Raw genomic sequence first — 13,051 nt, 5'->3', positions numbered from 1 at the left:
CATGTAGTTGTAGTATAATGACTGGGCTTTGTTTTCTTACATGTCCCATTATTGTTTAGCTGATTTATATGCTTTTATTGTTCCAGTTTACAAAAGAATTTAACCATAATTTTAACAGCATTTGGTAGTCAATGCTCTGCATTTTTTATTCTTTTTTTTTATGCCATAACAAACAGAAAGTCATTATCTCTCCCTTGAAGAGCTTACAGTTCAATATATCATGAAACCCTGCTTGCAGTAATGGAAACAGTAACATCCCTGGGAAGGAATTACAGTTGCAGGAGCCAAATTTTTTTCCCTACTCCCTCACTTGTTCCCTAGCGAGTTTTAATTTACTATTGACTGATAGCAGCAGTAAATTACCAGCACACTCCTACTCTCAAACACACATTCTGGTTGAAGCCAGAGAATAGAGGGGCTGAAATTGCCATTCACTCCTGCTCTCCCCCGTGACCTGCTCTGAATTTGATCTCTGGATCAAGCTCTGAAAGACAATGGTCGTTATTAGGCAGATGGTGGCTATGGCTGTAATGAGCTACGTACTCAGCAGTTTCCCATCCTTGTCCCAGATATTACTGCCGACACTGCCTTATCACTAGAAGGAAAAGGACGACTCGATTACCACATAAGCCCAAACAAGAGACGAGAATACATGGTGAGGCATGGCACTCGAGGCACCAGCCTGGGACCCCCAAACGTGGACTGCTTGGAAGTGAAGTTCAGGACAAGGAGCGAGAATGGTGTTTTAGTTCACGTCCAGGAAAGCAGCAACTTCACTACTGTGAAGGTAAGATTACAGCTAATACTGAGCCTGATTTGACTGGACTGCTTCATATATGGTGATCAAAATCACATTTTTCCATTACTCTTGCTGTTTCCTTTATAAAATATTAGGTCTTTAACTAGGCACTGCTCCAGTATCATTCATCTTCTCAATAATTCCCTTGCTATTTGCCAAGGTATCAGAAGATCTTGATGGTTTTGTATCTAATCAGTTTTGTCTAGACTCCAAATAGTGACAGCAAGAGCAGTATTCATTGCCATATTTGTTGTCATCGTTAAATTACACTCTATAGAACAAATCATTTTGTTATTGGCCTTTTATCTTCTGATTTTTCAGACCTTGAACCCAGACCCTCCATAAGCTAGCAAACAATTGCCATAAAGTTTTCATTAATTCCTGCTAGCATGGCTCGTGTTTATTAAACTAGGAAGTGAGGGATAACTTGAAATCATGAGGTTACCCATGAACCAGTGTAAATTTTAAATTATTATGAAATGCATAGCTGAATTAATGCTTCACATGCCACACAGTTTTGTTTTTTTTCCCAAAGAGTTTATTGCTGCAGAGGTTACCTTTCTCAAGAGAAAGCGATGGTTCGGTTCCTGGCTATGACTCAGTCCATTTACTCATAACTCTAAATGAGTAGAGCAGTGATTTTGGCAAGCACCTTTATTGGGTTGGTGTAAGATCCAAGTTTCCTTGACTGCTGTGAGGCTTTCCAAGTTTTTTTCCCTGACTTTTAAAGAAACTCATACAGAAATTCACACTTTCTAAGCTTCAGCCCCATGGACATTCTCCACCTGCCTGATCATAGGGACAGAGCTTTCCTTACATATCAGCTGCATTTAAGAAGCAGGTCTGCATTACTTCCCCCGTGTACAGATCATTTGATAGGAAGTTTCTGCCTCAGTCATTTTAGCAGATGAGATCTCATTGTTTTGAGTTCTAGAGGGAAAAAAAAAAACAAACACTACCTTTTACTCTAGTAGAATTTTCTAGGTGAGCTCTACAAGTGTTACTTAAAGAGAGCCGCCTTTCTTGGCTGAAAGCACTTGTGGTGTGTTTACGCAAACACTCTCCTTATTGTTAATATTGGTGAAGTTATACAAGCAAGCAGATCGTGTCAAGTCCCAGCCCCAGCTCTGCAGGGGAGAAGAGCAGAGGTTTGCCTCGTAACAGATGCAGAAGTTTGAGGAAAGAAAGGTAACATCACTGTGCTGATTATTACTGAAAAGTTCCCAGATGATGGTAGTTAGTAAAACTGTAGTAATGTAACTGTAGTTAGTTCAGCATGGTTTTTACATCACCACTCATACCCAGAGTATGAGCACTTCATCACAACGAGCACTTCATCTGAAGTGGCCCAAGATGCCAGTGAAGCCAACACACTTGTCAGTCTCCATGGCATCCCAGCCTACTCCCAGTACAAAAGATGAGTTTTAGGGACTTCTCTTTTCCACTCTGGTCAGTCTTCAAACCAGACAATTTTATAATTTGCTTTTTTGGATTTTTTAATGTGCTTGTTACCCTAAGTGTAAGAATTCAGAGAAAACATGCCATTTGTTTTTAATATTAAATTTTGCCAGGGTAAATCTACAAGTCCTGTGGCTATTTTAATGCCTCCACATTTTTCTTCTCATAGTTAACTGTTTTCAGTGTAACGAGGATTGGGGCAAAATTGGAGAAATGGTAATAAATCAGACTCTCTGAGATTGCAAGCAGGTGATTCACTAAATGATAGATGTAAACTAAAAGATGAGAGGTCTTTATAATAGAAAGGGTCCTTAATCCAGGAAAGATAAAAACCTAGTGGATTAAATTAAACAGCAGTCAAATTCAGATAGAAAGTAACCCTTTCAAAAACCCACAGAGAAGAGGAAGGTGGAGGATTCACAGCTTATTTTCCTACAAATACACATTGCAACTAATTCAATTAGAAGTAATAGGACAAATACAGCAGGTTAAAGGTAAATTGCCTGCTTTGTTTCGTTTTACAATCTCACCTGAAATCAGATTAAATTAGCATAACTGTAGGTCTAAGATCTACTAATTGTACAGATAGAGAATATGCATTGCATATGACCTATATGAGCTAACATATGTATATGTGAGGGTGGTGAGACACTGCCATGGGTTGCCCAGAGAAGCTATGGCTGCCCCATCCCTGGTAGTGTTCAAGGCCAGGTTGGATGGGGGCTTGGAGCAACCTGGTCTAGTGGAAGGTGGAACTGGATGAGATTTAAGGTCCTTTCCAATCCAGACCATTCTAATCACATATTGAGCTGCCAGAATAAATCACAACATAACTCCTTTAAATGATATCTCAGCCAATCTTCTATAAATCTGTAAAAGGTAGTATCCTTAAGATAAATAAGAAGCAATATATCCAGTAAAGGAGACCTAGAATATTAAAAGTTGAATCATCCTTGTAGTTAGGAATATGTTTGCTTTAGTGGTTCATTCTTTTCATTATATTTTACATGTCAGTTGCTCTGCCATTTAAATAAAATGCAGAAATGGGTGTTACTCAATAATGTCAGCATCAACATTTGTTTCAAATTTAGTTGTGCTTCAAGGAACCAAGAAGAACACTCCTTATTTTTTCCTGCTTGAAGAAGTCATGGACCAGCCTTGTCTCTGGAAATTTTATTTTCCAAATGTCACTGGTATTTTATTTATGAGTCTGTTAGTATTAGTCATATGCAATTTTAAAGAAGCAGAAATAGAGCTAGAAAGTCATAAATCTGTATGGGAAAGATCAGTTGCTGACAGGTAAATAATTCTACAGTTCCCTCTAATGTGGAATTCAAAGTTACAATTCTGTGCTTAGTCTTCCCATAAGCTTACAGGATGTTGTCTGATATGGTATATTTCTTTTTATTTACATAAAGGCCAAAATGCAAGGCAGTACTTTCATGTAGCATAAAAGGCAAAATAAGACTGAGAAACCAATTGCAGATTACAGCCATAAATATATGTATATATTCAGCCCAGTTAATCCTTTTATGAATACTTTTGATTGTGGCAAATGGTGTTTAGTATGTTGTAATTGTCTGTGTGACTGCACTTCCAAATTTCTTTGAGCTGTGTGATAGTTTAGATGTATGCCACCTGTGTCTGCCAGTAACAAAAGCATCTTATCTTCAAGGGGCAGCTTTATCAGAGGCACTGTCAAACAGTAATCCAAATTATTGCATTTATAAATGAAGTGCGTGCACATATTAACCATTGTATCTCTTGATCCAAGTGGAGTACGTGCTAGATACTTCCAGTTCAGGCTGCTGCCAAGACATGAGCATGATCTTACAGCCATATTAAAGCCGATGCGAATGAGCAAAGTCCTCAGCTTGCATCACTAAAGAAGTAAATCCAGAGCACTGAACAGTTTCTGGAAATGAGAGCAGCATTCCTGTAGCCAGTGTGTCACCTCACAGTTCTTCCCAGGTTAACATTATTTTTCCTGGAACAAAGCACGTGAGGCTTGGAGAGCTTTCAACAAACCTGGGGCTTCAACCTTGCCTGGACTATCTATGCGTGTGCATGTTCTGCGTATGCATGCTACAGACCAACTGAGAGGGACACGAGGGAAAACAGTCATCTTATTTAAGGTGTATGACCAAGCCTGCAGAGTATGGAAAGAAACTTGCAACAAGTTGCAGAGCTACCCTGTACAAGTTGTGCACAATGGGGACACCATTAGGAGGTCATCTGACTACCTGACTTTTATGCAGTATTTGAGAAGCTGGCAGATTTGGATGTTGGGGTTTTTTTTAAATCTTAAATGCACAATTTGCACAGATCTCATTTTGGGATCGTTTAATGTTGAGCTAATAAGAGGTTTGAAATCGTACTTTCGCATGATTCAATAGAATTGCGAGGCGTCATTCCTAGATGAAAAGCTGAAAAGTTTTTCATGGAATATAGTAGTACTTTTTCTTCTTAAACAGCTCACAAGTTTAAAAGTAAGCTCACGTAAGCCCCAATTGAAAATTCACACAAAATAATACACTTCGCAACACTTCAGAGAACACAACTATTTTCCTGCGGAAAAACAGATTATGAAATGGGAAACCTGCTCAGTTCCTGCCATGCTGTATATATTCTTACTGTGTGGTAATGAAAACTAGATGCAAGGTTTTAGGGCAAGGACAACATATGTTTACTCAGCAAAGCATTTTCCACACTTGAATTGAAGAAGGAGGAGAAATTATTCTTTTGTCAGATAAAATGTTTTGTCACATGCATGCCCTATTGCTGGCCTGTTTCCTCACTTCTCTTATGAGGTTAGCCAAGGAATGAGTGGAGGGTAGCTCTTAAGTTTTCTACAAATGCAATGGCATATTTAATTGAGGCCAAATTTTTAGTACTAAATTATTAATATGCATACAGCATTAATATATATTAATATTGAGTTTCAAATACAGATAAATATGTAATTGATACTTTTCCAGTACAAAACAATTATTTGGGGAAAAATACTCACAGGCTTTCTATTATAACCAAAGCCATGTGCTTTTGTACCTGTAATGAATTGACATTACATTGGTTATGTGTGTATATTAGTGATTATGCGTATATAATTTTAAAATCATGCCTTTTGTATTCTTCTGGTCAGATAAAAGGTGGGAAAGTGCATTACATATCCGATGCTGGAACTGCTGGGAAAGTGGAAAGAAATATCCCAGAAATATACACTGCAGATGGCCAGTGGCATTCGGTACTCATTGAGAAGAATGGATCTGCGACTATCCTGTCCGTCGACAAGACTCATAGCCGAGACATTCTCCATGCCACGCAAGACTTTGGTGGACTAAATGTTCTTACAATTTCTTTGGGAGGGATCCCATCAAGCCAGCCTTTCAAGAGCACAGTTGCAGGTGATTTCTGTTAATTTGTTTTAATATAGTGCAGATAAACACATTTTGAACAGACAAAAGGTTTCTGCTTAAAGGTTATAGAAAGTACTGTAATTCTTTTTCAAGAATTAGAATACTTCCATCCTTTGCCAGAAAAACTGCAGTATGAATGAGTAAGGATCACAGACTTTATTCCTTCAATGCACATTGCAGCCTTTTTGTTTCCAAAACCAGGCACTCCATCTGCAGGGCTTTTTGGAGGCGGGGGTGGCTTTGCTTGCTTGTCTGTCAGTCAGTTGTTATCACTTTGTTATGCTAATGGAGAAGAAAGGACCTGTTCTTTACCTTGGTCAGGATCTGAAAAATCAAGGCACTTGGACAAAAATGCTAAATAAGAACTTTGTCTCTGCAGGGTTTTAGTAAGTACTGCAGGATTTAGCCCATTATTAATATGATTAAAATATATTCTGAAACTCTAACTTCCTCCTGCCTTACCCTGCTGTCAAATGAAGAATAAGATTTATTTCTGAGTAACAGAAACCAAGGACAATAAGGAGCCACCCTCTGACTGACATCTAGCTGTTAAGAAGTAAATCAGTCTCTCTGAAGAGTTAAAGAAACCATCCTAAACCCTGGCAAAAGAATTAGACATCATATGTTTGATATGATTCCCCCAGTGACAAGTAAAGATGGAAGTGATTTCTAGCTACAAACTCTGAGATACTCCAGACAATGCAGACATAGGTTATACAGAGTTTTTATATTGAAAAAAATCTTCCTGACATCAAGAATTATGACCAAATAAAGTATTTTTGGGGTAGAGCAAATTCACACTTCACATTTGTGTATTTTGGATATATATGGATGCTGTGACCTTTACACTTTTTGCATGTACTTTTTATGAGTAATGCATGCATAGAACAATCAGAGTTTTTTAGGAGAGCTGCAACAAAGAAAAACGAGGACACTAACTTCTCACCACTGCCCGATGCTGTGGCAAACAAACAAATTAGGAATGTCTGGCTTCCCTTAGGAATACACAATCCAAAATCTCTTATTCATGTGATTTTATTTTATTTTAATACTGGATTACATTGTGTACAACATACCAAGGATTTACAAAGGGGGTAGAATAAAACTCTTCATGAACTCAGAGTCAACAATGTCTGCAGTACTGTTAAAGTCAGACAAAAACATACATGGGTTCCAGTGCTGTGAAGGTGGAATATCCAGTAAATTTTGAAATCCAGGTAGACCTGACAAAATCCCAGTTGCTGTTAATCACATCACTGCTGCAAGGGACCACCAAGCACACAGCAAAGTAATTGTCCATTTTACTTGGGCTCCCACCTGAACCTAAATCCACAGTCTGGAAGGCTATAAATCTTTAATATCACCTCATACAACTAGTGTATGTTTGCTGTTTCATGATAGAGTAAATATTCATACTGAAGTTGTGGCTGCCCCATCCGTGAAAGTGTTCAAGGCCAGGTTGGACAGGGCTTTGAGTAACCTGGTCTAGTGGAAGGTGTCCCTGCCCATGGCAGGGGGTGGGAACTAGATGAGCTTTAAGGTCCTTTCCAAAACAAACCAGTCTGTGATTCTCTGATTCATAACATTTATCTCTGTGCTACACATTTTTACAGAGATTTCCACAATTACTCACAGAGTTACTATTCATAATGGCTGTTCTTCTATTCCAGCAGTATTGGAATGGAAATACAAAAAGGTTTGCAGAAATAAACCTTTCTCTGACACTACTAATGCATGGAAAATTTCCTCCTGTTTGTTGTATCACCCAAGTGTGATGCTTCAGAACTGAGTAGTGGCACTTTCCTTCTCCTTGTTGATTAATGTTATTGATAATAGCTGATACATTTGGTCTTTAACAATATAACCCTGTAAGCCTGGCACCACAGATGGCATCCCAAGGGGAAAAATCAGAAGTTAAGCAGAAAAAAGCATGTTTCCTACAGCAACCACACATGTGAACACTGAGTACATAAGTTACAATCACATTTCTGCGTACCATGTTGTCACAGCTCTGAGTAGAGGTCAGCATAAGGTTGCATAATCCTAAAACCCTCACAGAAAGGAGTAAGTCTGGGGAACACAGAGAATTTTTAGCCTGGCAAAAGGCTGGATTTTCCTGCGATCTCACACACAACCATCACACAAAGGCCAGGGATAATCCCAGCTCCCTGGGCTCTCAGGCACTGAAACTCTGTGTCACTACTATCAGGGTAGAACCACAACCAAGCTACAGGAAGTATGGAACTTTGGGCCACTCCAGATTGAGAGACATGAAAGTATTGCCATGATTTTAGGAAACGGTAAGACAGGAGGCTTAACTGAGGCATGAAAAGTAACTTCAGCTCAGAATAGGGGAGACAGCAAAGCACAAAAGTAAAGGGAGATGGAAGTTGTTCCCTGCTAGCACAGCCAAGCCAGCTGCGCACAGGTCTCTGTATGGATGATAAGAAGTTTTAGAATGATGGGAAAATAGGAACCAAAAGCATTTAAGTATATTGAATGTAGTCATTAGAAGGAATATTTGTTAAGATTAATTTTAAAGACATGAAATACTATTAGAATAGATGTTTCCCTATGGTAACCATTTGAATGCTTGGCTTATTTGCTGAACAATAGAGCCTTTCATTTAGCTTCAGTGAAATGGGTCTATAAATTGAAAATTGAGTCAGTTTAACAATATATTTTTAGAAAATATAATGTTACTGCAAAATATAACCATTTGCTCATTGCTTAGTATTTTGGTGAAATCATTTTGCTTCAAGGGGAAACTACACTATAATAAAGATCTGAGAATATAACCTTCAGACTTCCTTTAATGAGTATATCTGTAAGATAAGCACACTGCAATCACAAAAACATCCATTTGCATTGCAAACCTCAGGTTTAATCTGCTCAGTGAGCAGCAGAGTTGAGTCTGTGTATAAGCAACCTGGTTTTACCCAAAATGCATTTTTTCATTCAATTTTATATTTTCTCCTTGATTTGAACTTTATTCCCAGTCTCCAAGCATGAAGTAGGGACTTCCTCATGGGACAGTAGCGCTTTCTCCTGTGCAGCCTATGTAATTCTTAAAACCCAGATCAACATTTAAAAATACATTTAGGCTTCTGCTTCCACTTGCCTGTTTTTTTTTTCAGATTTAATGAAAGCAAAGGGAGTGTAAAATTTCTTACAGGTCTTCTAGAAAACCTGACATGTTAATTTCATCTTAATTGCAGGGTTGATACATTTTATGTACTTACCTAAGAATGTTTTTGTTTTGAAATCTTAGTGGTATCTTTCAGAATTCCTGTTTGGCAAACTTAAAAGAACCAAATACCTTTTACAAGATATCTTGGTATCATTTACATAAGTGCCACGCACATATCTTCAGAGAAATTAATTACCTTCTTATCTTTAATCTCCATTTCTAGATGTGAAAATCATAAGTTTTGAAAGGTGCATATATAGAAATTATGTGAGGAGCTTCAAGCATGCCAAGCCTTTACTTAATCTTGTTCTGATTAAAAGTAGATTTCAGTTCCTATCTAATATGAACCCCCCAAAATTATCAAAATTTTGTGAACAAAATAGTCATTACAAACTAAGAGGTAATATTTAACAAAAGCAACAAAATGTAACATTCCTTACTCCAGAATCTAAAGGATTCAGATTCTTAGGTACTGAAATGTCTGTGAATGGGGTATCCTGCTAGCAAAATGTGAAGTTACTCAGATATTGCACTGTTATGTGGTTAATATTGCAGATATTTTTACATTAATCACAATATAAGGTAAAAATGCAGGGGAGCAACTGCAAGCTCAGTACACTTAAGATTCAGTAATGAAAATATGGAGTATTAAACAACACGATTTACCACTCATGCTGCTTCACACGACATCACAAAATAAGGCTGTCGCCTCCATTCTAGCACTGGGGTTTCCATTTTTTTTACTTCTTTGTTTGTGTTTCCCTTTTTATTTCAGGGGGCAAGAGGCACACCATAGATCTTGCCATCTGCTGATCCAAAAGGTTTCCCCTTTAGCATGACATTGATGCTTAGAGTGTCTTTGGATTCTGTTGAGAGTGCATTATCAGTATTCAGGTCCTGACGTGAGTGTTGCTTTTTCTCCTAGGCTTTGATGGCTGCATCGCCTATATCAAGTATGGCAGGGAGAGCCTTCCCTTTGCTGGCAGGCACAGCCTCGCCACTCTCTCCAAAACAGACCCCTCAGTGAAGATTGGCTGCCGCGGCCCCAACGTCTGTGCCAGCAGTCCCTGCTGGGGTGAGCTGATGTGCATCAACAGGTGGTACGCCTATCAGTGCGTCCCGCCGGGTGCCTGTGCCTCCAACCCCTGCCAAAACGGTGGCAGCTGTGAGCCTGGGCTGCACACCGGCTTCACCTGCAGCTGCCCTGAGGCGTATGCAGGACGAACATGCGAGGCAGTGGTGGCGTGCCTGGGGGTCCTGTGTGCCCCAGGACATGAGTGTAGAGCAGGGATCAATGGTGGCCACATCTGCCTCCCAGCCCCACACCCCACCGAGCTGTCCCTGCCCCTCTGGGCCGTGCCGGCTATCGTGGGCAGCTGCGCAACGGTCCTGGCGCTGCTTGTCCTCAGCCTCATCCTCTGCAACCAGTGCCGAGGAAAGAAGTCGAAAGGTCCGAAAGAGGAGAAGAAAAAGGAGAAGAAGAAAAAAGGGAGTGAGAACGTGGCATTTGATGACCCTGACAATATACCGCCCTATGGCGATGATATGACTGTCCGGAAGCAGCCTGAAGGAAACCCAAAACCCGATATTATTGAAAGAGAAAACCCATATCTCATCTATGATGAAACTGACATCCCGCATGCCACAGAGACGATCCCCAGTGCCCCACTGGCTTCTCCCGAGCCCGAGATTGAGCACTATGATATTGACAACGCCAGCAGCATCGCCCCCTCTGATGCTGACATCATCCAGCACTACAAGCAGTTTCGGAGCCACACGCCCAAGTTCTCCATCCAGAGACACAGCCCACTGGGCTTCGCACGGCAGTCCCCCATGCCACTGGGAGCCAGCAGCTTGACTTACCAGCCTGCCTATGGGCAGGGCTTAAGGACAACATCTTTAAGCCACTCAGCATGCCCTACTTCCAACCCCCTGTCTCGGCACAGCCCCGCACCCTTCTCCAAGTCATCGACTTTCTACAGGCACAGTCCAGCAAGAGAGCTGCACCTCGCCATAAGGGAGGGGAGCCCGCTGGAGATGCACAATGATGGCTGCCAGCCCGGCATTTTCAACTATGCCACTCGGCTGGGGAGGAGAAGTAAGAGTCCACAGACCATGGCGAGCCACAGCTCCCGACCAGGAAGCCGCCTGAAGCAGCCCATTGGGCAGATACCTCTGGAGACTGCTCCCCCAGTGGGGTTGTCCATTGAAGAGGTGGAAAGACTGAACACCCCTCGGCCCAGAAACCCCAGCATCTGCAGTGCAGACCATGGCCGGTCCTCTTCTGAGGAGGACTGCAGAAGGCCCCTGTCCCGGACAAGGAACCCAGCCGATGGTATTCCTGCACCTGACTCTTCCTCTGACAGTGACTCCCATGAGTCCTTCACCTGCTCAGAGATGGAGTATGACAGGGATAAGCCCATAGCGTACACCTCCAGGATGCCCAAGTTATCCCAGGTCAATGAGTCCGATGCGGATGATGAGGACAACTATGGTGCCAGGCTGAAGCCCCGGCGGTACCCTGGCCGCCGTGGTGAGGGGGGCCCGGTGGGGGCACAGGCGCCTGCCACCAGCACCGGGGAGAGCTCCCTGCCTGTGAAGCTGGGGCAGCAAGCGGGCAGCTTCAACTGGGACAACCTCTTGAACTGGGGCCCTGGCTTTGGACATTATGTGGATGTTTTCAAAGATTTAGCATCACTGCCTGAAAAAATAGCAGCAGCAGCAGCAGCAGCAGCAGCGAGTGAAGACAGCAAAGGTGGTACAACACAGCCTGTTTCCAAGGATGGGGAAGCAGAACAGTATGTATAGGCTTTATCTCCTGGTATTGCCACAGTGCAAAGCCACAGGGACTGGTCGAACCATTATATGGTTGTAAAAAGCAAAGGTCAGCATTTGAACCCCAGGCCAGTTTGGTTGGAGGAGACTTTAAAAATAATAACCATTATGCTGCTGAAAGAGACTTAACAAAAAACAAAAAACATGAACAAAGCAAACCATTTTTAATTTAATTGTGCTTGGATGAATTTATTTCTCCTGCATGCATTGTATTTGAAAGCAAGATATTTGGCATGAAGCCTTTGAAAAGGGTTTCCTATTTACCATTGTTTGGTTTGTGATTCTTAAATTAATAATGCTTTGTTCTGAAAATGAACTATTTTTTTTTTTCATTGTGAAGGATGTGCATATTGTCTCCAGCTACTAATATGTTTTACGATGCAAGAGTATTGAGGATTTAATTTTCCTTAAGAAGTACATGGAAGAAGGGTGGTGAATGAAGGAATTAATTATACTAGTAAGGTGTCTCAGAAAACGTAGTTACCGTATCCTGCAGTTGCTCACATGTAACTTTATGGATGAAATCAGCTTGAATAATTGCTGGCAACAGTGCTGTAAATCTTATTCCATACAAGAGGTGCTAGAAGCAGCTCAAGCCAGTCAGCACTTTAGGAGTTTTTTAATTTTCAGCTTGTTTGTTTTGGGGGGGAGGGTGTTTTTTCCTTTTTTTTTTTGTTTTCATTTTGTTTTGTTTTGTTTTTTTTGACAAAGTTGTGTGAGAGCTTCTGAATCTCTATGAAATATTTTGGGGATGCTTAACCCTGGTCCCTGCCCACCCCCTTCAGTGCTTCCGGTGGGTTGGAGCATTCAGCAGCCCAACCCCACCCACAGCAGCAGTATGGTGAGTGGGAGCATTTCTTGGCCTCTCATCTAGGTTGTGCTGCTGCTGCTGCAGTCTGTGCTTCTCCCCAGAGTTCATCTTCCCATCTGTACTATGGAAAGGTAGGAAAAACACCTACCTACCTCACAGGGGTGTTGTGAGATTAGTTAACTCATCTGAAGTGCTTAGACATTATAAAGCACTATAATAAGTATTATCATAATTATTATTAAAGCACTGCCTAGCCTTTATGACCCTGGAGTGGCATTTTCTGCATTAGATGATTTTCTATGATGGAAACTTGGAAGAATTATTTATTGTATAGAAAATTACTGCACTCTAGCATTTTGGAGCGGATATGAGGGAAAACTACTTGTAGATTCATTAATGTAGCTTACTGTTTGTCCCAGATTCCCTAAAGTTTTAGGTAAAGTAGAACCTCACAAAGTCCTTACGTTTTCATGCAGATCTGATGAACCTATCGTACTGTGTAAAAACTTAAATTTTGTTTTGTTTTGTTTTTTACCTAAGCT

The 13,051-nt window shown here is 40.9% G+C and overlaps 1 protein-coding gene across 1 annotated transcript in view; it reads left to right on the top strand.

Moving 5' to 3' along the window:
* FAT4 (FAT atypical cadherin 4) overlaps positions 1–12,347 on the top strand; it is a 131,965-nt gene extending 119,618 nt beyond the window's left edge. Inside the window, exons 15-17 of the mRNA XM_062614195.1 lie at positions 570–787; positions 5,400–5,661; positions 9,789–12,347. Of these exons, the coding sequence (XP_062470179.1) occupies positions 570–787; positions 5,400–5,661; positions 9,789–11,671 (2,363 nt within the window). The 3' untranslated portion in view covers positions 11,672–12,347. The remainder of the gene's footprint in view (positions 1–569; positions 788–5,399; positions 5,662–9,788) is intronic.
* Positions 12,348–13,051: the final 704 nt, after the last annotated feature.

This window comes from Pezoporus occidentalis, unplaced genomic scaffold (assembly GCF_034315485.1).
Source record: "Pezoporus occidentalis ecotype Australia unplaced genomic scaffold, CSIRO_AGI_Poc_V1 ctg172, whole genome shotgun sequence".
NCBI classification, from domain to species: domain Eukaryota; kingdom Metazoa; phylum Chordata; class Aves; order Psittaciformes; family Psittacidae; genus Pezoporus; species Pezoporus occidentalis.
This window is presented reverse-complemented; position numbering and strand designations above follow the sequence as displayed.